Genomic DNA, 27,243 nt, shown 5'->3' with positions numbered 1-27,243 from the left:
CAACGTGCCTGTCACCACAAGCACAATGCAGCTTGTTGGAAATTCATTGCTTCAGGCTGTATGTGGTGTCAAAAAGGCCTGCCTTAACAAGGTCTTCTGTTAATATCTGCAGATTTTGGGTAACAAGAGTCACAACAGAACACATGGTTCTCTCCTTAGAAAATGATGGGTGGAGCAAGGACATTTAGAATTGGCAATTCTTTAGACCCTGAATGCTTGTCCTTGCCTGACAGCCAGGAGCAATCAAGCAGAAAGTCTTGGCTCTTCCTGCTTTCAGTGGAGTAGTTCAAGCCCTCTCCTGAGAGACCAACTCAAGCATGGCAGGGCTTGCCCTTGGATTTAGACATCAGGGAATGCACTCATAAATAATAGATTAAAATGTTAATTAAAAAAATCTGCCACTGTCCCCAGCCATGCAGAAAGTGCACTTTGCCCACGACAGAGGAAATCCATCCATTTGCCACAAAGGCATATGGGGGGTAACATATTTCATCCATCCTGCCTGCTCTTAGAGTCCAGCCACCTTAGCACTGCTCAGCGCTATTGAAAAATGTATGTGGAGAAATAGTCATAACAATGAAGTATTATAATGTATCCCCAGGTCGGTAGGAGCATATACTTTATCTCAAATAATAGATAATGAAATAAACACTGTGGAATGACTGTGAGCAGGTGTTTTAGTCTTTTGTGCTGACTACAATGTGCCAAGCTATTCCTCTGAATACCAGGATGGCTCAGTACTGGGAGGGCTGCCTCTTTTTTTACCCAAATAATGAACCCTTTTCTTTTTTTTTTTTTTTTTTTAGCAATTACTAGAGAACATTATGTTAGGTCTGAAGATACATACACACCCCAAAGAGTCTGAGAAAGCTTCATTTTATAATAGAATTTTCAATTTTCTTGAAAATAATTCATCTCTTAAAATCACAGCCAGAGTTTTCAGGTGGCTTATTCTTTTATAGCACGTTATATCTGAAAAAAAATGTATGGAAATATATACATATATATACATATAAAAGCTGAGCAGAAATAACCAATTTGCTTACTGGTTCATTTCCCTTGTTTTATTTCACTTTGTTTCTAGATTGAGAAAATCTGGGTTGATTGGGCTGATTTGAAGGAGTACAGTCAAAAAGCTGAGGGTTCTTCTGCTTAATGAGCTAGAAACAGCTGCATAAAAAAAAAGGCAACTTGGTGTATTTTAAGTTCTTTATAGAGAGTAATTGCTTTACTCTGTTTAAATTCAATTATCACATTTGCAGAGCTTCTTATGGTTTGGAAAGATAATTTTCCTGTGAGCCAGGCAGTGTTTTAAGGGTTAAATAAGTGAAATGCCTGCTATTGTGGCATGAGAACCAAAGCTGCTCTTTGGCCTTGGTAGCGCAGAGCATGTCAAAAAACCGAGATGTACTTGAGCCTCCTCTTAACAGGATGAATATGCTATTTCATGCTGCATGGAGTCTCCACTTGTCTTCCTCCATTTCAAAACAGAATTGAATACTGTCTGTCGGTGACAACTTCAGCTATAAAAGAGCCTAACTTTTTGTACTAAATTTAAATCATGAACCTGTTAAAATGTGTGAACTTCCCCACATACCTACGCAGACCCATTCACACACAAACAAGATGTCTGTCTGCACAATGTGTACTGTGTGATGGTTTACGTAATGGTGTAGCTGCAATTCTTGGCAACCACAGGGCTGCTGATAGCAGGCAGCATGTGTTCAGCATCTCTCCTCTGCCTGCTGGAAGCACATGCAAATTCAGCTTATTTGGCCAGTTCCCTAAAAGCCTTGGACACTGTTTCACTGGTGCAACACAAGAATCTCTCTTCCTGGAGTTTCTCCAGTGTATTTGTGTGGGTTATCCACTACTACTGTTAACACAGCAAATGCAAGCTCAGAACATGGGACAAGCCCTTCACATGCTGCACCTTATAACAGAGCCAAGAGGTTGGGTTTTGCTATCGTGAACACTTAGGGCAGACGCTGTAAGAAGGTGCTATGCCATCAACTCCCTATGTGGACTGCATCCCAGAAAGCCTTTGTTACCTCATGGGTTATAAAGGTCCTATACCATTGCCCAGAGTGATCAAAGGTGTCTTGAACCTGCTCCTGAAAAGTCTGGTAGCATAACGTCATAGTGCATAAGGGCAGCTCTGGAGAGGCTACAAGACCATACCAGCTGCTACCAGGATTTTTGGACTGCTTCAGACCATGAACAGTTCTTCTGTATGTTAACCATTTGCAGGAATACAGGTTTAAAACAATAATTTTAGAAAAAAAAAACCACACGCAAACAAACAAAAAACCAACTCACAAACAAAAACAACAAAAAAATCCTCACCTTCCTTATGCATTTTAAAGATTTTTCTGTTGAAGCTGTTGTGATTGTTTTCAGGTATTTTCCAAGAAATGAAGTGTCTTTTCTGAGAAACTCAGGTGGAAGTAACCTGAAGCCGCTGTCATGCTGAAAGCCGTTTAGGGAGTCAGTGTATGCAGTCCACTACCTGTCAAACACTCACCTACCAACACTGCAGATAATAAGTGCAACCTTCAGGAGATGTCTCAGCAGGGACCTCCCAGCAAACATGTCTGGAGACAGAGCTACTCTTCAGACAGCAGTTTGGATGCAGACTGGCTAATGAATGTTGTAAAGCTCGTCTACAACTCTCTCCTCTTGAGCTGAAAGTAAGCACTCATGTTTACACTGCTGTCAGGACTGCACTTAAAAGAAAGAGAAAATTTACAATAAAATAAAAAGTTGAAATTTGCATCAGTGTTTTCACAGAGAAAGGAAGGTCCTCATTCATTTCCTGTTCCTCTGCATGGCACCAAGGGAAGTGCTCCTTTGCTGGTGTGCCTGGCTGCAGATCTGTTGGCACCCAGCCCATCAGAAACAGTGCTATTTCCAGTTGCTGGAGTCACTATCTTGTTTTCCTTGTGCCTCTGTGAGAATCCTAAACAATCCATCAGTGCGAAAGCCTGAATACGCACAAGAATAACTCTCCCCCATTTAAGTGTCTATTGAAGGACACATGAAAAGCTGATTTCTTAAAAATTCCTTTTTGGGTTCAGAGATTTCTCCTCTGTTGAAAACAAACAGTCTGTATGCAAGGGGGGTGGGGGGGTGGGGGAGAATAATTCAAGAAGACAAATGATTTATGAAAAGTTTTATGCAAAACCATACTAAGTACAATATGTATTACCTTCATACACAAACCCAAGGTGGAACATTCGGAGTATGTCTTTCACTCAGCATCAGGACTAAAAATAAAGGTAAAGGACAGAAGTCTAACATGGTATAGCAGAAAAAGTCCAAATCAAAAAGCAACACTCTAGGCCCCAAGAGCAGCAGCGATTACTTGGACTCATATGAAAAGACACTTTTATTTTTAATCAGGAATAAAATCAGTGAAGCACCAACACTTCAGAAAGATGAAAGGAAATAATGTTAAGTAATGTTAATGTGTTGAATAATTAGAGGACTGCTGGGTCAGATAGCCTATTGGCAGACTGATTGGCTATCTGTGACTAAACAAACAGCTGGAATAACAAAACTTAAGAGAAAAATTGGCAAACAAGCAGAGACTAATCATTTTGGACTGAATGACACTCTGAGAGGTGTAAAAATATCTTCATCCTGAGTAAGCAAAGTAAGCAGATACTGCTCAAATTATTTCTAAAAGTAAACAAGCGGAGAAGATCAAATGGACACTGAAATTGAGATAATCACTTCTCTGTTCACCTGATAGTGTCAGATATTGTCCACAGTCAAGCTTCTCTTACCTAAAAAATTACCTACCCTTGAAATAACCCCATGGGGACAATGTTAACTAATATTCTGGAACACTGTGACATAATTACTTTTTAGCCTGCGTGTTACTTTTTAGCAAAGGGGTAAAAGTATCTGTCTAGCAATGCTTACTGCCTTCACTGGCACCTCCAGTGTTTCCCACTCCATACAAGTTAGCACTTTATTTCCACCCTTCCAGCTGCAGATGTGAATAAAGCCTAAGACAGCAAAACTAGATTGGTATCTGCTGTGCAAATAAGCAGAGCAGTGGAGTCCATACAGAGGTAGCAGAAGTTGTCTGCATTATATTTGGGCCATATTTCCACAAAGGAATACGTGCAAGTGTAAAAGGCACCATATATCTGCTTTAAGATGCTGGAGACTGAAAGGTAAAGAGGGTTAAGATTAGCTTCTTTTACAGAAAGCCTCAATTGTCATAAAATCCATCAAAATATTGATCCCCCTGCATGGTGGAAGCACATTTCTTCTTCCACTTTTCATCATGCTACGCAATGCTGATTTTTCTCTATTCTTCTGCACTGCAGCGCACTTTTCTAAGTACACGACTTCTCAAGTATAGATTGATACCATACCTGAAAAGGATAAAGTTACTGCACCACCAGTACACAATATGAAATTAAAGACATGCAATAAATTCCAAGTGGAAAGCAGCACTGGAACCCAGGAAATGAGACTTATATGGGAACGTTTCCAAGGAAAGCTCTCTTAGGCTTCACTAAATCTTGACAATGTGTATCTATTTAAACCACACTTTTTGCTTAAATTCACTGCAGTACAGAACTCAAGGCTGCACTGAAAGGGAAAACTATTGGATATGTATCATTTTACTTGCCATTCAGTGTGGGAAATAATTTTAACACAGCCAGAGTTGGTCTATTTGCCCAGTATATACCTTTAAAAATAATAAATAAATAATAATCTTTAAACTCTGAATTTTTTTTATGTATATTACTTATCAAAGCTCCCACACTTCAATTACAAATCTGTGTTTACCTGACAAATACATACACCACCACAAGATCCAAATCTTAACAACAGTCACTATTTTTCAGCACATTGACAACAACTGTCAATAATCCTGCAGCCCAAAGTGTTAAGTTACAGGCTTACCAATGTCACCATGCACCTTCTGTTTTTTCTGTATTCATCCCCTGGGGTAGCAAGCCTCAACTTTCACCTGTCTGGGAAGAGAATTTCACAATCCTGTTCTGAAGGTGGGTTTTTACTCATCTGACTTCAACTCTAGCTGTTCATCTAAACTAAATTGACTTGGTACCCTCTGTAGTCAGGGTACCAAGTTGCAACATTTTTCAGTACAGAAAAATAAAGGATATAGAGGATGACAGGTCACGTCTATCTTAGACTTGGTACTGTTGGTACTGCACAAATTACTCATTAGATGCTAATCTTTTTGCATAGCAGGAGTCCAGATGACAGTTTAGACTAGGTGCCTAGTTTTTACAACTGTTAAAATTAATTAAGACAAATTCCATTCTAGGACGAGGCTTAACCTTTAATTTCCAGTACATCAAGCATGTTTACGTGCCAGCTATGTCTGAATTCTGATGCCTGAAGTTCTTACTCTCATGGTTACCCTTAGGACATTCAAGGAACAAACAGCCTTCTTAAAAATAAATGTTATTTATTTTAGATGTAAATATTTGCCTAATAGAAAGTAATGTGCACATAATCAGCAAAATGTCTACATATATTTCTGTCATGTAACTTCAACTGAAATTCAGGCAGACCTAATTTCTTCAGCCACCACAAGTGAAGCCTGGTGTCTTTCAGGTGCTGTGGACCATGAATGCTTCTCCACTTCAGTCCCCCTCTCACGTCTCTTTTAATCCTGCTAGTTATTTTTGTTACTCTACATTCACATTTCATTTCTTGTCCTTGTTATTTGCTGGAGGGAGAGCCAAAAATGTAAGAGCCCCATAAATAACAATTAGGTGCATGGATGTGAGCTAGCTGCTTGATGCATTCTTTCTCTTCTTTCTTCCTGGACAGATTTTTTACAAGTTAAACAAATGCTACTATACAGCATACAGAAAATACCAGGGTGAGACCCTGCAGATTTCACCCCAGCAGCAGCTGACTGCATGCTAACTGCCTGCTGAATCCATACAGGATACCCCTTTTAGCAGACCGTTTCTTCTGTAAATTATCTCATTTTCCTGTTTCTAGCAGCAATTACATGATATTTAAAGGCTACTGAGTTTAAAGTGCTCCCTGAATTTAAAGTGAAAATGTTATCTTCTTTTTATGAGAATCTATAGGAACTTCGTGTTTGATGCAAATGATCAGTAATTGAGACTAGTAAACAAATATACAAAGTAAGCTATAGCCTCTTCAACTTCCCACTGCAGAAACCAATCTTGTTCTTATAAACGCCAAAACCTTCATTAAAAAGAAAATCTGCTCTGAGCTTTTCATGAGCAAGAAAATCAAAATGCAGTCATAGCTTTATGGCAAAACATTTATTAGAATTGTCTGACTGAACTAAATGCTTTCTAGTAAGTGACAGTAAAAATAACCTCAGAATTTATGCATAGAAATAGTGACTACACATTTCTGTGTTTTGTGATTTTATTTTTTAATAAATTAATGTTTGCAATTATTGCAACAAGATTTAGGTTTGCAAATACACCAGAACGTTTTAATATTATATTTCACACGGTGATGACATTTACCAAATGTACACAAATACGGAAAGTCTGCTTATAACACATTGCTGTTATCACTCAGATCTTTAAAAGAGCACATTCAACTGTGGAGTGCTCACACCCATTTCGAAGGACACAACCTCAGTCTTATATGGTACACTGAATTTAAAGCCAATTTGGATTTTAATCTTCTACCTTTGATCCAGCACTACAGTGAAAAGAAGTGAAACCATGAAATTAAGCCTTCACAAACTTGGGGAAAATTCTGGTGAAGTCTCATATTTTGTGACATGAATGCCTGAAATTGCTGTTTTTAAATTACAGAATCATAGAATAGTTAGGGTTGGAAAGGACCTTAAGATCATCTAGTTGCAACCCCCCTGTCATGGGCAGGGACACCTCACACTAAACCATCTCATCCAAGGCTTCATCCAACCTGGGCTTGAACACTGCCACGGATGGAGCATTCACAACCTCCCTGGGCAACCCATTCCAGTGCCTCACCACCCTAACAGGAAAGAATTTATTCCTTATATCCAATCTAAACTTCCCCTGTTTAAGATTTAACCTGTTACCCCTTGTCCTGTCACTACAGTCCCTAATTAATAGTCCATTCCCAGCATCGCTATAGGCCCCCTTCAGATACTGGAAGGCTGCCATGAGGTCTCCACGCAGCCTTCTCTTCTCCAGGCTGAACAGCCCCAACTTTCTCAGCCTATCTTCATACAGGAGGTGCTCCAGTCCCCTGATCATCCTCGTGGCCCCCTCTGGACTTGTTCCAACAGTTCCATGTCCTTTTTATATTGAGGACACCAGAACTGTACACAATACTCCAAATGAGTTCTCATGAGAGCAGAGTAGAGGGGCAGGATCACCTCCTTTGACAAAAGGTCATGGTCCTTTTGATGCAGCCCAGGAAACAGTTGGCTTTCTGGGCTGAGAGCATACACTAAAGCCAGCTCATGTTCAGTTTCTTATCAACCAACATCTCCAAGTCCTTTTCTGCAGGGCTGCTCTGAATCTCTTCTCTGCCCAACCTGTAGCTGTGCCTGGGATTGCTCCAACCCAGGCATAGGACCTTGCACTTGTCATGGTTGAACTTCATAAGGTTGGCATCGGCCCACCTCACAAGTGTGTCAAGGTCTCTCTGGATGGGATTCTTTCCCTCTACCGTGTCAACCGAACCACACAGCTTTGTGTAATTGGCAAACTTGCTGAGGGCGCACTCAATCCCACTGTCCATGTCACTGACAAAGATGTTGAACAAGACTGGTCCCAACACTGATCCCTGAGGGATACCACTCATTACTGGTCTCCAGCTGAACATTGAGCCATTGACCACAACTCTCTGCATGCGGCCATCCAGCCAGTTCTTTATCCACTGAGTGGTCAATCTATCAAATTGATGTCTCTCCAATTTAGAGACAAGGATGTCATGTGGGACAGCATCAAATGCTTGGCAATACTCTGCCCTCCTTTACATGTTTCTTCCTGGACTATTGTGCCTTAAGATTAAGGAAGCAAGCTTGCAGGTGTCATATGTACTGCAGAAATTCATGTTGCCTGTACTGAATGTTATGGTTTCTAAGTATCCAGCTATGGGTTGACTTCATCCATGTGAGAGAGGTTACTGCCAGCACACCTCATTTTGAAAAAACATACCATATTGTTTCCTTCTGACATCTGTGTTCATGCCATTTGCACAGTAATATCCCACAAATTATTTCTGCTCTAAAATGGTGAGCAAAGGAGAAGCAATGTGCTGACAAGAGTTTAGTTCAGGAAAAGTTAAGGAAGAACAAACTAATGAACAGAAGTGCTTTGTCAAGTGAGCAGTTTAAGGATGACAGCTGCAGCTATCCAGAGGTGTGAACCCCATCTCATGCATACTCAAGTAGATCAATTGAAGCTCCACTGCTATAACCTGTTACTGACTTCATATAAGTAAGCTTTTATTGCAGAATTTATCTAGTCCCAGTGTGAGCCAAGGAAGCAAATGTGGTCCCTGCGCAAAGCCTTCTCCTTACAGACTCCTTGTTTAAGCAAGGGTTGTGGTACTGATAAGCACAACTTACCTCAAATCACATTTGTCAGGAACTGAGAAGAGAAGCAGTCCCAAAAATCCATAATGGCTCTATGGATTTGCAGGAACTTGGCCATGTAGAATTATCTGCTGCCTGTCTCACAAACTGTGATACGTAAGATTTTATCAGTCAAACATTTGTTTGTTTGGCCTTCTCAGCTACAGTTATAAACTGCACCTCAACAGTTCCACCAGTGGCACAGCAGTACTTTCTGACAGCTACTGTCCCAACTCCTCTATGAGGAGATCTACAATTACAAAGCTTCTACCAAGAAACAGCACACAATATGCACTTTCAGGTAGCAAAATTAAACACTCCAGGTCTGCCTGGCTCAAACCCAGACAACTGCAGCTTTGACTGTCACAAGAAACCATCTATTATATATGCTGTGAACCAGTCAGTCCAGTTTTTAATGATCCAAATTGCACATCAGCTCCAACATCTGTCTTGAAATTAGAAACATCTTGGAAGTCTAACCAAAATTGTTGTAGGTATTTCAAAATGTCTTGTAAAGATACCTGACTGAATACACATCTAGTAAATACTTAATGAGTTAACTGGGATACTGGAATGAATCACTACAGTGCTTCTTTAATGTCTTTCTTCTAGGCAAGAATACCCCTAACTCCCATTCAATTGTATCTTTCTAGTTATTCATATTCAAAATCGTTCACTCCTGTCACAAAGCCCAGCTTATAATGTATATGCTGAAATATCTGTTATTGCATTTTTGACAGGAAAATACCCACTGCAGTTGCTGAAGGAAACAATCAGGTAGATTCAAAGATCATTTCATGGCAGTAAAAAGTAGTTATTGCTCCAGTCTTATTGCTTCTCACCTTAATTCACATGACTTTTATGACCTTTCTGTCTAAGCTTTTCAACACGGATATTAAAATACTTGAAAACCATCCTTGTTATTCATTTGACTTACCCTGCCCAGAGATTAAAGGGATATTTTTCTTTAGCTGAATTCCATTCAGCTTTTCTCAGTCCCTTTTCATTTTCAACCCATCCTTTGTTATTATCAGTTTATTGAGCGAGATCTGCATCAACCTTTGAAAATGCACAAGTTCTAAAGTGATATGCTGAATTCACCTCAGATCAAGGAGAAGAGTGTCATTCAGCATATAAAAATTAGGTTAAAACTAATGCTTTATGCTCCCAACATGCTGGGAGCTGGGCTGGGATGTTTAATGCCTAATCCGTAAAACAACTCAGTATGCATTACATTGGTCATGCCATATCGGTTACAAAGACCTGCAGGAGTCTGAAGCTAGGATATAAAGACAGGACAGTCATTATTTTCAATAAACTTATTACTTTCCTAATTTGCAACAAGTCAGAATAATCCCATTTTGTAAACTGAAACTGGAGATTAAGAATTTGTGATAACTATATACTATGGAAGTCCTTCCTATTACAGGTGTTTGGGGAGATAACTAATTAACCAGACTCACACCCACAGAGTAATCTAGGAAAGTGTAATGGTAGGGACAGCACCTTCCAAGAAACAGGGAAGGCAGGTTGTGTCTCCCCCCTTTCAACAGTTTCTCCTTAAATTCCAGTAACAGTTCCTTACCAATTTCATCTGCTGCAGCTGGCTAGGAAAAGCAATAAATTCAGTGGCTCTTACTGCTGCCTTTGCCATACATCCTCCATACATCTTCTTTTGCAGTGAAAGGCTCTTGGGAAATTGTCAGAACTTTGTACTCTTGGTATTCAGAGACAGAAATGTTTGCCATTATGAAGGAGTCACTACACTGGCTTGGGTTTACCTTTACATTTGCATAGCCTCACATACAACAATAACCATATAGTAGGCTCCTGGTTCAGGATGAAGATGGGCTATTCATTTCTATGTTCCCCAAAAGAAACTCAATCTTTTCTCCAACAGGGTATCTCAGAAAATCACCTTCTCAGATACTTAATGGCTGAAACATCTATAACCAGTCCTCAAGTTCAAAAAATTACTAAAGAAACCTTTTAAAAAGCCCTATATAACCTTTTTTTTATATATATACATTTTTCCTTCTGTGTTTAAGATGGATACTTGTATTCCTTCTTCATTCACAATATTAGTGAATGGTATGCTGAGATGCCATGGAATCTGGGAACTGATTTATTCATCTATAAGCAGGAGTAAAATGCTGAAGAAAGAAGATGACAGTTCCTGTAGGTAAACTAGAATAAAATGTATTTCCACAGAAAAAATCCTAGCAAAAAAGGATCACATTCCAGCACATGCACCAGTATAACTTCCAGCACAGCAGTGCAAGCTACAGCTGGGAACGTTTGATGTCCTCCACAGTTTCCAGCCACAATACAAAACTTTATTCCATTGACTACAAGAGGTGTTGTGGGTTTTTTCTTCACTTTTATCTGACATTTTTCCTGCAGCTGTCACCAACTGACAGATATAATGCTTTACCAGGACGATGTATCCTCACTTAACTGTACTATTGAGAATGTATTTCAAAACAGCAAGAGCCTATATATTTTAGCTTTAAGGAATAAATTTGTCACCTTGCAAGAGCTTCCTCACAGTGATGGATGTTTAATTTGTTATTGGTCACTCCAGGGTGTCATATGCTTTTGTACAAATGTTTAAAACCAACCTAGGCATTACCTAATGATCAATACTCCCTGAGCTAATAAATATTTGCTTTTTGTTCTTTCAGTGCAGCAGCAGATATACTGTAGCCTGTTTTAACCTCTTGTAACATTCACTCTACAAATTATGAACTCTTAATTTCAGCTCCTGAATTCATTTAAAAAAACCCCAACCCTACCCAAACCAAACCAAAAACCAAACCAAAAACCAAACCTCTTAAAATATTCAAGTACATATTGTGAGTGTATCTCTTAGATTTCAGTTGACAGATTGTGATCCTTTGCATAGTGGATAAGTGGATATTTTGAATTCTGCTTCACTTTTTTTTACAAGGGTGGCAGTCCCGTGACTCCACAAAGGGATGCCTTCTTTGTACCTTAGGATTACATGAGCAAGAACCACCATCAGACCACTTAAACATTATGCATGCAATAAGAGACTTAGAAACTTCTTCACCAAGGTGCCTGCAGGTGCAGAAGAGAACCACTGTTTCTCTCTTGTTCCAGGTTCCCATCTGCCAGATCCATCTGGACCCCGATCCATCACGCGCTGATTATCTGCATCTGGTACATGAGAACAGAATTGGAACAAATGTGAACTACTAAACTGCAGCTAACAAAAGTGACGAGCCACTACAATTAAAGGATCATATACACTGGCACTAACACGGGTCCTATCTATTGACCATCTATGTATGGCGTCACATGGAGAGACAGGGTTGAATGGTTTTTTGCACAGTGAAATACTGAACAAAATTTGTATTAATAGTAGTAGTTTAAACAATACTTTAAGTTGGCATAAACTGGTACTGTTGCCAAAAAGTGCAAGTCTGCCCTCTTCCTGCCCATTTTCTTGTTCCTGTCCTGGTGTTATCCCCTCCCTTGAGCTACACAAGTATTTGTGAGGTTGCCTGATGAATCAAGATATGGAATATACCTGGATTAAAAATCCTCTGTTTCTTGTCAGATTAATTTCAACCTAATTAAATTCTGAATATAATTCAGACATAATTCATCACATGAAATGTATATGCTTGTACTGACCAAGGAAGCAATAAACATATAAGCAGGAGCAGGAAGAAGACTGCTTCTTTTAGTGGCAGTTCAATCTTATTCTAGCTTAAAGTGATCACAATCTAACTACTACTGTGCTGTTTCAAAGCTCATCAAGATGATTTATGAAGATAGTGCCACCATGAGCAGTAGACCAGCTCTTCTCAGCACCCTGACCACATTTCCCCATATCCTTTCTTGGGTAAGAGTTACTGAATATGCAGGCAAGTCTGATCAATTCACTGATCGCACTGAAAACTTTCTTATGAGGCTGATCTTTGGCTGGACTACTGGGCTGAACTGACACTGCCAGTTGCTAAACCACACCAACATAAGAAACGAGGTGAGAGCCACAACAACCCCATGCAACGCTACAGGCTTGGGGAAGACTGGTTGGAAAGATGCTTAGCAGAAAAGGACGTGGGCATGCTGACTGACAGACACTGAACATGAGGCATCAGTGTGTCCAAGCAGCCAAGAAGGCCAATAGCATCCTTGCTTGTATCAGAAATAGTGTGGCCACAAGGACTAGGGAAGTGATTGTCCTTCTGTACTCAGTACTGGTGAGGCCACATGTTGAATACTGTGTTCAGTTCTGGGCCCCTCACTACAAGAAAGATTCTGAGTTGCTGGAGCATATCCAGAGAAGGGCAATGAAGCTGGTGAACGGTCTGGAGAGTAAGTCCTGTAACAAGTGGCTGAGGCAACTGGTGTTGGTTAGCTTGTAGAAAAGAAGGCTGAGGGGAGACCTTTTTGCTCTCTGCGCCTACCTGAAAGGTGGGGGTTGGTCTCTCCTCCAAAATAACAAGTGACTGGATGAGAACAATGGCCTCAAGTTGCTCCAGGGGAGGTTTAGAATAGGTATTAGGAAAAAGTTCTTCATCTTCACTTGCTCTATCTGTCAGGCCTGGCATTCACCTATAGCTTTACCAGAATTCACCATGCCACTTTATTCCTTAAAAAGTCCAGATACAGTTACCTGTAAAGCAACAAATCATTTTGGCACAGATCATTTTTCATCTGGGAAACTGGTTAAAACAATACTGAGCAGCATTAGCTGCCTCTTTACCTGGGATCCCTTTACCTTTATGAATTCAGCTACAACCATCACACTGCAGACAAACAGAGGTGCTCAAATAAACTATTCAGTCAAGAACACAAGGCTGCTTGCAAGGCCTTAGCATGGTGGCATGACAACCTCGCACGGCTCTCTCAAATCCTTTGTGAGGAAGGGATCAGGCTTAACTTTGGAAGGTTGTTGTCCCAACTGATGCAGAAGGACCAGAGGAACAGACAGGAAAAGTTAACTGGGGATAACCTCCTTTCCATGCATTGGCTCTCTGTCCTCTGAGCTCAGAGAAGGCCCTTGGTTTCCACAATCATCTCTGCTTTCCGCACATTGATGCTGTAGCCTTGTCCCACTCTGCCTGAAATTCAGTCTATTTCCAGATTATTTTTAATTAGTATTTTATTCTATCAGGTACATTTTGTTCTGTAAGGGATCTGGCTTCAGTTAGTGCCATATACTACGTTAAAATACTGTTATATTACCACTGAAAGCAAAACTTGCAGTATTATGTTTCTGCTGCTGAACAGTTACACAGGGCCCACCTCACTGCTCTTCTTGGACCTGACCAAAGCATAAGGAAATTACCCCTTAGCACTCTGGGAAAGAAAACGGTCAAAGAAACCAAGTGAAGACAAAAAGTATCAATTTTACAAAAAGAAAATAATAAAATCTTAATTTAATAACACAGAAATCATTGTTTAGTTGTAAATGAAGGTGTAAATTTGTTTGTTTGAGGTTTTTTAATGCTTTGTACGCTTAATGCATGGAGATTATGGAGAAGCGTAGGATGACTGTATCCCAAAGGCAGAGGATGGCAGCGACGGCAAGATGGAACTACGAGAACTCACGGATGTAGCGTCCCTCCAGTGCCCGGGAACGACGGGCAGCAGTGATGAGGACACGGCTCCAGAAGCACTGGACGCGTTGTTCCCACACTGCGAAGGCCGGGCCCCACCGGAATGCGCGGTGCGGGGCTGAGGGAGCGCCCCCGAGAAGGGGCGCAGGGAGCCTGGTTACGTCCTGCCCTCTAAGGCGCTGCTTCCTCCCTCGGCACTCTCATTACCAGAGCTGCTCTCCCGTCACACCTTCCGTCAGGCGGAGCCCCGGGGGCTTCTCGTCAGGGGACACCGCAGCCGGGGTATGCGAGAAAGCCTCTTGCCCTACCCCTGGCAAAGGCCCCTTCAGGGGCAGGTGACACTTCCCAGGGGAGCCTTCTTCCTCCTCCTCCTCCTCCTAGCCCTAGTGGCCCGGAAGGGAAGCCCTTCCTCTCCTCCTCCAACCCGTTTCCAGGTGGCAGCAGCCATCTCCGTACCTCCCTCTCCGCCGCCTCCCGCGGGTCTACTGCACCTGTAGCGCGCCCACGGGGCGGGCAGAAGGCGAGCGCTCCCCCGCCTGCCCGCTTCCCTCCGCCCGCCCGGCTGGGGCACAACAGCCGCTTCCTCTCTCTCCGCAGCCGCGCGGCTGCGGCCCTGACGTCGTTTCCTTCCAACATGGCGAGGGCAGGTTGTTGCTGCTGCCACCGCCGCTGCCGCCGCCGCTGCTGCTGCCAGTGCTAATGGAGGCGGGTGCGGGCCTGGGGCGGCTCAGGGACTGAGCGCGTCGCGGGCGCCGTCCGCAATCACACGCAGCGGGGGGGAGGAGAAAGAAGGAGAAGGCTTCGTCCTCCCTCAGCCGCGGGGGTTGCCTGTCGCCGCCGCCCGGGCCCACCCGAGCCGTCCCCCGAGGGGAGCCTCCGACGGGGCGTCGGGACGCCGCCGCTCCCCCTCTGAAGGGAGCCCTTCCGCTGCGCCTGGCTCGGCCTGCCCCGGCCCCTCGCAGCCCTCCCCCGGCGGGAGCGGCCGGTGCCCCGCTCTCCATTCCCCACCCCTCCTCCTCCTCCTCTCCCGGCTCGATCGCGCCCATGTATGAAGGGAAGAAGACGAAAAACATGTTCCTGACCCGGGCCCTGGAGAAGATCCTGGCCGACAAGGAGGTGAAGAAGGCGCATCACTCCCAGCTGCGCAAAGCCTGCGAGGTGGCCCTAGGTGAGGCGCAGCCCGCGGCGGGAGGGGGCGGCCGGCTGTCGGGGTGCGCTCCGTGTTCACCCCCTCCCCTGTTGCCTGGTGTGTGTGTTTGTGCTGCGGGGGGCAAGGCAGGGAGGGGGTAGAGGAGCTTTGGAGCCTCTTTGGGGAGATGAGGCAGAGGGGGCTGAGGGAGGTGGGGCTGCAGGCTGAGCCGTGGTTTGGGGATGCGACCGGAGGGTCTGCTTGGCTGTGTGAGACTCGGGGCGGGTGCGCAGAGAGGCTGAGGCCTCTCGTCTTGCTGCGGAGCCCTATGGCAGTGCCCGTGAACCTGGGCCGAGGGGGAGAGCGTCGCTCGTCGCCGAGCGCGGACCTTCCGCGCACTGCTCCTTGCTGACAGCGGTGGCGAGGGCGCTGCGGCGCCCAGCGGGCTCTTCTCCTCCTTGCTCGCAGGATGAATAGGCAGAGACGAAGCGCCGAGCTGAACGGAGCTGACCTGGAAGCAGACGGCCGGCGGGGAGGGAGCAGGTGACAGGCAGCGGTAAGGGAGGAGGAACGGGATTGGTGGACAGCGAGAAACAATGACACCAGGCCACGTCTGGGGCTGCTGGCCCTTCGGGGTCGGGATGCTGGCCCCTGGGGAGGAGGCCTAGAGGGAGAGGGTGGTCCCAGAGATGTTCAAGGGAGAGCCTTAGCTGTGTGGTTACTGGTAGAGAAGCAGCTGATGGGGAAGGGGTCTTCCCGCAGCCAGAGCTGGTGCAGGCACGGAAGACGAAGGAGTATTTGTGTGCCTCGGGCGGAAGAGGGGCGTTAGGTTTGTAGTACAGCTGTATCAACACCACCTCGTAGAGAAGCGCCAGGGAAGTGCCGGGGCTGGATAGTACAAAGCACATGTACACAGTTAGTAACAGGCAGCATGAAAAAACTTGGGCTTTAAAATTCTGGTGTGATGAATATAGGCAGGGTTTGGACCCATGTGGCAAAATATTGATGTATTTACTGAAAGATTTCTGGAGAAAGGCCTTTATTTAAATAATACGTAAATGCATTGTGCCCCTCCCATTCTTTTGTAATTGTTTCTGGGTTTGGAGATAATTATCTTGATTTTATACGGTAATAATGTCTGTTTAAATTAATTGTTTGAAGGGATACTATTAAACTGAAACTTCCTTGTTTTAAAAATGACTATAAGTAAATTCAAGCTGTTCTTTTTGTCATTCCATCCGTCTTTTACAATACATTAATTTTTTTGTGTCTGTTAAAAGAACAGTCATTATTTTCTTTGTGGAAGACTGGCAAATGGAAGGGGACAAATCACAGTAGTTCAACTATTATTAATTTAAACAGATTGGAGAGGGTTTATGTTGTTTGGTTTTGTTGGGTTTTGGTTTGTTGGTGGTTTTTTTACATTTCTCACCAGTAGAGCTGTTAATAATAATCTTATGATTTAGGCAGATGGGATTAGACGGATAACTCTTTGTCCTTTCTGTTGACTTTAGACTGTGTATTCAAGCTAGGAATAAAATGGAGAAATGTTTTCTTATTATTAAACTGAGTTTTTATCCAGCTGTATGTTATCCACAGAATTAGACACTGGTATTAATCTTGTGTTTCTGTTGTACTTTTACTTCAGTAGTTTGATCTGTCCTAAATATCACCCAGATGCCTCCAAGCATGGCTCTATCGTATTACACAGATTATAAAGCAAACCATCTAGGCTGCAGAGTCTGCATCTTTTATCTTGTAAACCGATTTGTGCAAGGGGACCCCCAAGCACACATCCCAGTGATTTCTATGCTACAGCTTCATTGAAACCTTCTTCTGTGGATCTGATTGGAGTTTAAACAGGAAAATGATATTGCGTCTGGGTATAAAAGCCAGTGAGGCAGGAAAAAAGAAATACAAGACTGTGTGTAGTAGCTAATGTATATAGAAGGGCTTCATGAACTTGAAAAATATCAGACATTAAGTTAATTACCGTAGACTTTTACTGAAATACTTTTTAGCTTGTGGCACAATGAGATATAGTTGATGATTGTAAATGTATTATGGTCCATTATCTGGTTTTGTGTGTTATAGACTCCTAATTCAGGTACTCTGTTCTTGAATAGAGTCGTGCTTATGTTTAACTATAAAAAGCTTTCCAGAATAAAGTAATTATCCTCCATATTTAACATGTGAGGCAACTGGGTGTTAAAGCTGAGCTGTGGTTTTTGTAGCAGAATTGGAAATGGGATGCATGTGTTGTGCTCTCTTCGTGTAGCTCTTCATCTGTTGGAGAGTACTCTTCAACTGAATGCTTCTTTACCACCTGAAGTAAGGAGTGCAGACTTCTTATTCCTGAGAGATTGCTTTATTTTAGAAAGCAACAACATTATTGATAAAACATTAGAAAAATAGTAATTTAGAGTTAAGGTTAAGTTGGAGTTAATCCTGCAAAGTCTAATGTCAAGGTTTTACTGGGTTTTTAAAAATCGTAAATAAAAAGTAGCTTTTAAAAATCACAGCAAAAATTGCAAATTCTCAGATCAAGATCATGCTTTTTTCAGTCTGAATATTTAATTTATTAGTCTTCACTGAAATAATCTGATGTGATACCAAACTGTGCCATTAAGATCTTCTTTCCAACTGCATGACTGTAGTAAAATGTTGCTTACTATTACTGTATCAAATGTTATAGCTAGTAGTTGTGACTACCAGATTTTTTTTTTGTTTGTTTTGTTTTGTTTCATTTCTTTGGAATGTTTTCACATTTTCATTTTTATTTTTTCTAAATCCATTATTACATTGTTTGCATAGGATTAGCTGCTATTCAAGTATTTGAGGAACAAGCAAGCAATGACCAAGAATACAGGTATTCCTGTATAAGAGGCAATTTAAAACTCTGCTTTTTAGATTGAGATTGAGAAGCAGTATTTTAAGAATCTTTAGGACTATTCCTTTGTCATTTTAAATCCTTATGTATTTTCTTATAAACCTGTGCTGTTGCATTCCGTTAAGATTATACTTCAGCTATTTTTGATTTGTGGGTTCTGAGGTAGAAAAACCCTGCAACATTCCTGGTATATGTTGCTGTGGTAGTCTGACCTCTGAACAGGGGTTAAGACAAGGTCCTTCTAGTATAACCATTTTTCTGGGCTATTAGAAGATAAGAAAGCAAATCTAAATTAAATATTGCATCTTGAATTATAGATATTTGGGGGTTTTAACAGGGATGAAATTAAGTCCAATATTTGCATCCGTATGTAATGATGCACCAGGTTGTGTCTGGATTAATATGGAACAGTTGACTCCCAAGTTTAATGTATTTTTTCATGTAGCATTGTCCTTTCTGAAAGACATTCTCTCTGTGTAAGAAATGTAACATTCATTTTCTCTAGTCACCTAACGAAATACAGCTAATTTAGAACTTCATATTGTATATTTGCATAGCAGCTACTGTTAATCTATGTAAGGAATGAGTTTATCTTGAAAACTGGCCACTTGCAGAGGGCATCGGGTGGGAAACTGGCTGACAGCAGGATTAGATTTAGAGGTTCCCTTCTTAGTCAGTTCTCTGCACTGCTGTTTCTATATTGGTTTTCAGCCATATTACAGTCTAGGAAGCTTTACAGTAAATACACTGCGTTATACAGAGAGCAGAAAAGTTATTGGAGAGTGGGGGAGAATTCCTCAGCTGAATGTAGTGTTTTTAATAGACTGATCAAAAATGGTTAGTGCTTTGTGTCAGAATCTGGGGTGTGGATTTGTCTGTGGAAAGGACCAAGCTGAGCAAGCCAGAATTCCCTCCATGTATTAAAGGCTGCTAGTTGAACTGCAGATCAGGAGCCAAGCAACTGTTCCGTAAAACTCCAAACCATGACCAGTGTAAAAAGATACAGATAGGTACCTAGTATGTACTTTAAAGAAAAGCATGCATGTGCTGCTTGGAATTCTGGAAGTACAGTCTGGGGAGGTTTGAAACTTACTTTTTAAAGGTTCTTCAGTGCTCCTTGGATTGTTTAGTCTGTCATGCAAAGATCCTGCTGGGTGATGTAGGTCTCATGCAATGTGAAAGTAATACCTCGATTCAGTTTGTGCTGCCATTAAATGCATGTGTAGGATGATGAAGCAGCAGGATATAATTAAGCACTGAATCTTATTTTTACTGAAAATAGGTAACATTTGGAGTAGAACTCATCCAGAGGTGGGAAGATTCATCTATACCTACGCAGTTTTGTAAATGGCCTGGGAAAATCTCACCTGCATAAATTTTTCTGTCTCTCTTTTTACCCTTCCTGTCTCATGTCCTTTGCATGTGTAGATAATAATGCTCTATTATCAGAATAAGTTAGGTTAATAGTTAATGCCGACATGCATGTACATGTTGCAAATGCTGGGTGCATTGAAAAAAAACCCTAAGCTATCACAAACAGTTAAAAATGCATTTTGAAGACCATTATCTTGTTACTCCTTTGGAATTAGTTTTACTAGACAAGTGTTGGATGAGCTAAATTTCTGTCTGTATTTTTGATAATGCTGTTCTTAGTAAGCAACCTTCCATCTCTCATCAAAATTAATCATCCTTTTTTAGAAGCCAAAGCCCCCAGGATTTTTGGGGTTGACTGCAAAGGAATTGGTGTTGTACTTTTGTCTGCATGTGCTATGGGCATTTATTTTCACAATATACAAGTCACTGTTGTCCATAGAGAATGTATTTTCTGGTTGTAATTGTTCTTCTGAAACACTTATTTTGAAGTAAGCAAGCAAGATAAATGGAGATTTCTTTGCTAGTACAAACCAAGATGTATATTTGAGAAAAAAAATACATCCCTGCAAAAGTGCCTCTGCCCTTCCCTCCTCTTGCTTGCTTTGCTAGGTTTGGGTTTTAACTAGCAGGGTTTCTGTGTGTTTAAGGTCTTACCTACTCTTGCAAAGATTTAAATCTTGTTTGGTAACAGTAATATTTCGTTGGCTCCATAAACTGCTTTCCAGATGGCCTTCTGCATTTGAGGTGTAAAGTGCCGTTTATGTCGAATTTATGGGGCTAATTTAACAGGAGTGCATAGTGGGAATTTTTATTGTTTTAAATATAATCAGTTCTTGGCTATAAAGAATGGTAATGCTGGCAAGCTTTTATCTGTCTTGAGAAAGGGGTTGATCGGCAGGGTACACGTAAAAACGCTTTTGTAGAAGACAAGGTTGATGGTATTTGGGTAAAAAAAATGTCAATGGAGTTAATAGAGAATGAGTATCAAATATTTGCTTTTTGTCATCCTTAGTTAAAGCCTTTGATATTTTGATAGTTTTAACATTGATTTTCAGTATCTTTTAAAATCTAATCTTGAAAGGCTTCAGCACGTCTTTGTCACACAGGGCAGCTTTTAAATACCTCTGTTGTGCTGTGTACTTTGGAGCACTAATTGGAATGTTGAAGCACAAAATGAAAGTTGTTGCCTTGTGGAGAAGGCTGCATCTATTTGTTATGATGAAATATTTTTGCTGTTTTGAGGGGTTTTGTTCGAGTTGGATCTTTTTCTGTACCCTCTTCCAGTATATTATCCCTGCAGTTGTCATCTTTTCCTCTGTTCTGTCGGTTTGTGTCCCCAGTTAATTGCTGTTTCATATTTTTAGGATGACAACAGTATCCATTGTTGTGCATTGTCTTAGATTACAGTTGGAAAAAAACTTAGCATGGCTGTTAATATTAGATGTCCATTCCAGACCTTTTCTGGAGTCCCTCAGAGAAAAATTGCCATTGAGCTAATATGTTGTTAAATACACTGACTTGTTTAGCTGTCAGGAAGGATTGTCACATGGGTGTTCATGGAGGGAAGCATCAGCCAGTGAAGGTCTAGTCGGTCTCTCTTCCTTATTCTAGGTGAAACTCCTAGCTGAAATCATGGACTCTCAACTAGACAAGGAAGCCTTGTCTTCTTTTGGGGCACCTACCTGTCAGGTTTGGGTTTTCCATTGGTGTTGATACCTTTATCAAGTTCCTGATTAGTTAGTACTTTAAGCAAATGCTGCCAGGGGCCTGGGAAGAGAGACCAGCAAACTTGTACATGACTCTCATTCAGTTCTGCAGCAGTCACTCAGTGACTCTGATAGGCCGGGGAAGGCAGTTTCATATCTTTTGCAAGTCAGAGAGCTTTCATGTGTGATGTGTAAATTGGTGGTTTGCCAGAAGAAAGTATTTTTGTCTGGGAAAGACAGCTACTGTCAGTGGAGCCTCGGAGGCTGAAGTGACTTGGGAAACACAACTCCTCAGATTTGGAGGAAGGAGGGAGGTGTCAAGGAAATAGAATTGAGTAAGAAGCTTGCAAATTTTTATGAGGAGGCAGAGTTCTATTGTGTGTGTCTGAAAGCCAAGAGTATGTGATCTAGCTGTGCTAGTCAGGTAGATGCAGACCAAGAAGTACTCTGTGTATAGCTGGCAGTTATTTTCATATCCTTGAGTAAATAGTAGAAGAAACTATAGGTTACTGTTAGGCAAACCAAACCTTTAATAGATATCACATACATACAAAAAGTCTCCAGACAACCAGGGAAAACATAAAATGCTTCTGTGGAATTTTATAGAAAGAGAATATTGTGCAAAAAATACTGAACAAATGGTAGCTGTTGCGTTTTGTTTATAGGAAAGCCACCTAGTACCAGAATGTAAAATTAAGGAAAAAAATCCTGAACAAAAACATCCCCACCCCCCACCCCCCCCCCCCAAAAAAAAAAACAGCCTATGTGTTTTCTAGAAATCTTAATGGAGTGCAGGGGAGTGTTAAATACCTGTTCTGAGGGATACTTCCCATTTTGAGTACAAAAGTAGAAGAGCTGCTAAAAATAGGCCTCTCAAGTCCCAAATGTTTGAAATACCTGGCAGAATTCCCTTATTGATTTCTAATCAATCTTAGGACGCTGAGAAAGTTCTGAAGGACTGAAGGAGATCAGCTGCTGTGCCAACATTGTTGCAAGAATGAATAGGATGACCTAGGTGATTACTGGAGTATTGGCATAATGTTGATCCCAAGCAAGGTAGTGGAGTAGCTTGTACGTTATGTAAGAATAAAAATGCCAGATAGGAAGGATTTGAAAAAGATTAAAACAGAAAAGTGCTCTCTGCCACTTTAAGTGTTTGGGATGGATTATAAGACATTATCTCCACATTTTAGTTTTGTGTAACTCCTGTGTTCTTCAGTTCTTAATTTACACGATTAGAAGTAAAAACTGCCAAACTGGTAGGAAAAGCCTTGATAAAATTCCATTTGAATTTATAAGTATTTACTTTTTTATTATTTTTCTGTCCATTTGCTTATTTCCACTGTAACCATTGTTTTAGCTTTTAGGTTGGAGATTTTGTTTGGGTTTCTTTTGGAGGTTCTGGATTTGATTTTGTTTAATTGTTTTCTTTAAAGTTCTACATTCTAGTTTTCAATGTGGATGCATTAGATGATGACGTGTCTTTAGCTGGGAAGCAGGAGCTCTTAAAAGATCTTAAAGTCTGGAGAAAACTGAGCTCTTAGTATGATGCTTTAGCCAAGAGGAGCTTTGAAGCTTGGATGGGGAATGTGGAGGTTATACTGCCTGATACAACTTTTAGAGTAACAATTGCACCTGGTTTCAGCAGTGTGTGGATTTTATTACCAGCTAGACATGCTTAAAGAGCCATACAAATTAGAGAATAAAAGAAATAGTGCAAGAATCAAGATGAAGTGTTGCTTCTGTTTAGATACAGGTAGGAAACAGTGGGCTGGTTTTGTTCTCTGATTCTGCAAGTCTTTGTATCACTCATTCTTTTAAAAAAATATGTTTTAATTTGGGAAACAATTGTTTCAGAGATGTCTTGCATCTGGCTGTGCTTTTCAGGAGCTTGTGAAAGGCAGGCACACTGGATGCTTCCTCTTAAACTGCAAAAAAGATGATTCTGTTGGAAATTCTTTTTCTTTAATAAAAAAGTTGTACTTGGTTTTATGGGAATTGTAAGTTGTTGATACCAAAGCCTGTGTATTTAGTGTACTGTGGAAGTGCTGTTTACGAGTGTGAAACCCAAAAATGACAACTAGAGCTTTCAACTTGAAAGGTAGTTCCACTTTCTCCACATTGGTCACCTGCTCACTGATTTATTTTTTTTTCACCTCTTCAGGAAAGATAAATCACCAAAACTTCCTAAACTGAGTGATTATTGCTGCATTCTGATAGTGGTTGTTCTCTGAAGGGGTTACTTGTAGCTTTTCTCTAAGCTGTGATGGAATGTACTCATGCTAGTGAAGGATCTCAAAGCAGGAATGTATTTGGTTGCAACATTTGATTAGATTCACAAAATACGTTTCTGCTCAGTTTTGATATTTTTTTTTCCTCCCATGATATTTTTTGGGCTTGAACAAAGAACAGTTTTTTTCAGTAACATCTTGTGTAGATTTTAAAATAAAAAGACAAACCCAACCCTATAGAGCAGATTTACACTTGACCACTGTAGTGGACCCATAGCCCCTGTCTACTTTGATAAACTCACTTGGCTGCCTCTTTCACTGGCTCATATTATGTTTTTTGCAGGTGTGCTGTTCTAGTTCTGTTCTAATATCATTTAATTATTCTGCTAAACAGGTTTCATTCTAATTGTTTTCTCTATCTAGCTGTTCTGTCATGTTTGAGTGCATTTCTTTGTCTTTTGTCCCAGCTTTACAGAATTGTATATAAACTCTTAACAGTTTAAGTAAATCTTGCCAAAACCAAGAGAATCTTCTATTAAGACATGTAGGGTATAATTGCCTCTCCCTCCCCCCAGCATTTCTGGTACTCTCTATCATGTGTGCTAATGTGGTACAACATTACAGTTATTGATGTTATGCTATTTTATACTTGGTTTTGTTCAAGTGGGTAGTGTCTGCTGTCCAGTGCTCTTCAGTCTTTTTTCATTTCATGTATTTCTTCTATCAGAAAAAAATATATTTTTAATATAATTGAAAGTAGCTACTCTTGAAATAAATGGGTTTATTCAAGCCTTCTTTTCTGTCTGCTCTTAAATGCAGATGAAGATAGGTTTAAAAAAGATGATCTATTAATAATACAGATTCTTGCACTCACTCTCTTTAGCACTTGCTGTTCTAATAATAACAGGTTTTGTAATGTTATACCTTCTTTCCATTTAGAAATAAAAGTATAATTAGGTTTGCAAATATTTAATGTCAAGATATTTTAGTCAATTCTGGATAGAGGGGTGTTTTAACACTTGGTGGTTTTACTTGACGTAAGTGTGGGACTCTTGAGCATCAGTTTACATTGCAGTTGTCACGAACATTTGAATGACCAACGTGCTTCAGCACTGCAGTGTGCATCTTTGCAGTTTGAGAGAAACTGGGAACAGGATATTCCTGGACTTTCAAATTGAGACAAAAATGTTAAATAGTAACTTATGCTACAAGACTCAGCTGCCCAGTTGAATAGTATGAGGTATACTTAAGAGTTTCAAATATATAAATTAAATATAAGTAGTGTGGCAGTGGTTTGATTTCTTTGGTAGCTTCCCATCATATTATAATTTTTAAACTATGCTACAAACTAGCAAAGATGTACTTGCACAAAACTGTGCTTCTAATGCAGGTAATAAGCATAAACTAATGGGATTGCTTTTTAAATGAAGATTTTTTTGCAAAGGCGTGGTTCTGTTGTGTGTAAAACTAACATACCTGTGCATGCCTGGCAAACAACTTTGCAGGTTATTTCAGTGCGTATAAATGTCTGGGTGGTACTACTGAATGGACCGAGTGTGCAGCAGCTGGTATAAATTCATTGGGGGGTTTTTCTGCAACTCGGGAAAGCTGGAAAATGCAGTCTTAACTCAGCTTGCTTTATTTGGCTAATGGACTGTGACATCTGCAAGAATGCCGTACTGGATCTTGTGCAGTGTATGGGAAAGTGGATAGGAATAAATTAACCTCTATTTTCATTATCCTGAAATGGAAACAGGGGCTTATAAATGCTGTAAGTAAAATTGCTAGAATAGGACAGCTGCATTTGCATGAAAGTTTGAAAGCTGTATAACTGCTGCCTAAGTGCCTGAGAAGTATGATTAAAATTTTCTTCACCTGCAGTGAAATGAGACACTTAGATGCTTTCCACTTGTGATTTAAGACATGACACTTTATTTTGTGTGATTATGCGTGCATAATTATGCATATAAATAGATCTCGAATGCTTAGAAACTTTGCTGTACAGAGAAACAATTTTAGAGAATAAAACTGTATCAGACACTGGGGGAAACCGACTGATGGCTAGTGATGTTTGGGAGAGCTTTAGGTTTGTCTTAGATGCAGAAAGGGGGAGGAGTAAAGTTTGATCTCCATCCCTGAATCTTCCATTGTATTATGAAGCTTGAAATAAAATTCTGTGTTCAAATTATTAACACTGTCTTTTACGTTGAAGGAAAAGCAGCACTTGGACCATTCTTTCCTTTATGGCCTTTTTTTCACATAAAAGCAGAAGCTGCTGCCTGTCGTCTTGGTTGCTCTCCAGGCATTTCAGTGATGAACTCAAGGCAGGTGACATGACACCCAGACATTTCTTACGTCTACCCTTTGAATGATTTTGTTTTATGCTTCTGTGGAGGAGTTCACTTAAATAACATCTCCCCCCCAACCCCAAACCAGAATTCTCATTTTCTTCTGCCTAAAGCTGCTCTCTGAGACTGGACCAGAGTGAGGGCTGTGTCAGGGTGAAATTCTCTCAACAGAGAAATAGAGACAGACAGGAAAAGTTAGTTGGGGATAACATCCTTCCCATGTGCTGGCTCTCTGTCCTCCGTTGTCAAAGATGGCCCCTGTTTCCACAACCATTTCTTGTTTTCTGAACACTGATGCTGCAGCCTTGTCCTACCCTGCATAAAAGGTACATCTAGAAATTCAGTCCTTTTATTTCCAGATTAATTTTTAATTTAAATTTAATTCAGGTAAAATTTTTCAAAGACAGAGATTTTTAATTTCTTTTTCTAAAGAACAGTAAAGTGTAATTTGGGGACTTTTACAGACAGGGTTAAAGATTCTTTTGTTATTTATTGCCAGTATCTGTAAAACGTACATGTACTGTACCAGTGGCAGGTGCAGTACTACATACCTTGTACCTATAGTAGTACATGCACTAGCGATTCATAACTCTAACTTTTGTAAAAGATTTCTACCTCCACAGAGGTATAAATAGCCAGATTAGTTTTATATACCAGTGACTGAATAATTTCTACAAAGCCTTGAATAGCACAGGTTAGATGTAGTCCAGTAGATGCCTGATGAGTACTAGCTGGTGGTGTTTGCATTTGATTAGAAATAGATTGCCTAGAAATAGCCACAGAGTTATGTGCTGGCTTCTGAAATATGAAGAAACATCCATTATTTTGGTAACAAGTAGTTAAAAAGACCAAGTATCCTATTTTAACAGAGAAGGTTATTTTGAAAGTTCTTGTGACTGACTGGTGTAGTTTACAACAGCATTTATTTCATCACATGTCCAAAAATGCTCTTAAGGAACAGGTGGGAGGGATACAATCTCAGTACGGTAGAAAGTGTTAATAATTGATGTTAAATAAGAATTGTATATATAAATATATATATAAACCATTTGTGTAGTCAGTGCAAGTACCCTTTTTCGTAATAGTTTGTTATGAACTGTGGGTTCAGTAAATACCTAATTAAATACCTTGATTGTCTTGTTCTTCACAGCTTTGGTAAGCAATGATAGGAGCGCTTGTTACAACACAGTGTTCAACATGGGTGGAGTTAACAATACTGTGTTGTGGTGACTTATTTTAAGTAGTCTTCCAAGTGGGAACCTTCTTATCAGCATCTGAGAAAAGAAAGAGTAGTTGTCATATGAGTAGTTGTCGTAACTGGCAACTGAACTTTGAATTTGTTATTTCTCTGTAAATAAAAGATAGGAAATGGAAAATAAGTCTTATTAATAATCTAATACATATGTAT

General features: G+C 40.7%; 1 protein-coding gene and 1 long non-coding RNA gene across 6 annotated transcripts in view; one reads left to right on the top strand and one right to left on the bottom strand.

Annotated features, from left to right (window-relative positions):
- Window positions 1–5,485: 5,485 nt before the first annotated feature.
- Window positions 5,486–15,095, bottom strand: LOC136008728 (uncharacterized). Of its 4 annotated transcripts, XR_010610213.1 has the most exons (5): window positions 14,150–15,095; window positions 13,317–13,499; window positions 13,003–13,211; window positions 8,558–11,743; window positions 5,486–5,722 (listed from the first exon to the last, which is right to left on the bottom strand). It is a non-coding gene; the product is annotated as an uncharacterized LOC136008728 (long non-coding RNA). The 4 variants fall into 4 exon arrangements; XR_010610210.1 differs by lacking the exon at window positions 5,486–5,722 and having other exon boundaries at window positions 6,278–11,743; window positions 14,150–15,092; XR_010610212.1 differs by lacking the exon at window positions 5,486–5,722 and having other exon boundaries at window positions 6,278–11,743; window positions 14,614–15,092.
- ARFGEF1 (ADP ribosylation factor guanine nucleotide exchange factor 1) overlaps window positions 14,580–27,243 on the top strand; it is a 93,945-nt gene continuing 81,281 nt past the window's right edge. The window contains exons 1-2 of one of the 2 annotated variants that reach the window (XM_065668388.1): window positions 15,279–15,325; window positions 15,755–15,829. In XM_065668388.1, coding sequence (XP_065524460.1) covers window positions 15,756–15,829 — 74 coding nt within the window. In that variant the 5' untranslated portion in view covers window positions 15,279–15,325; window position 15,755. Of the gene's footprint in view, window positions 15,326–15,754; window positions 15,830–27,243 lie in introns of both variants that reach the window. The other variant, XM_065668387.1, reaches the window with a different exon arrangement.

This window comes from Lathamus discolor, chromosome 2 (genome assembly GCF_037157495.1).
Source record: "Lathamus discolor isolate bLatDis1 chromosome 2, bLatDis1.hap1, whole genome shotgun sequence".
Lineage (NCBI taxonomy): Eukaryota > Metazoa > Chordata > Aves > Psittaciformes > Psittacidae > Lathamus > Lathamus discolor.
The sequence above is the reverse complement of the archived record's forward strand: the minus strand, read 5'-3'. Positions and strand labels throughout refer to the sequence as shown.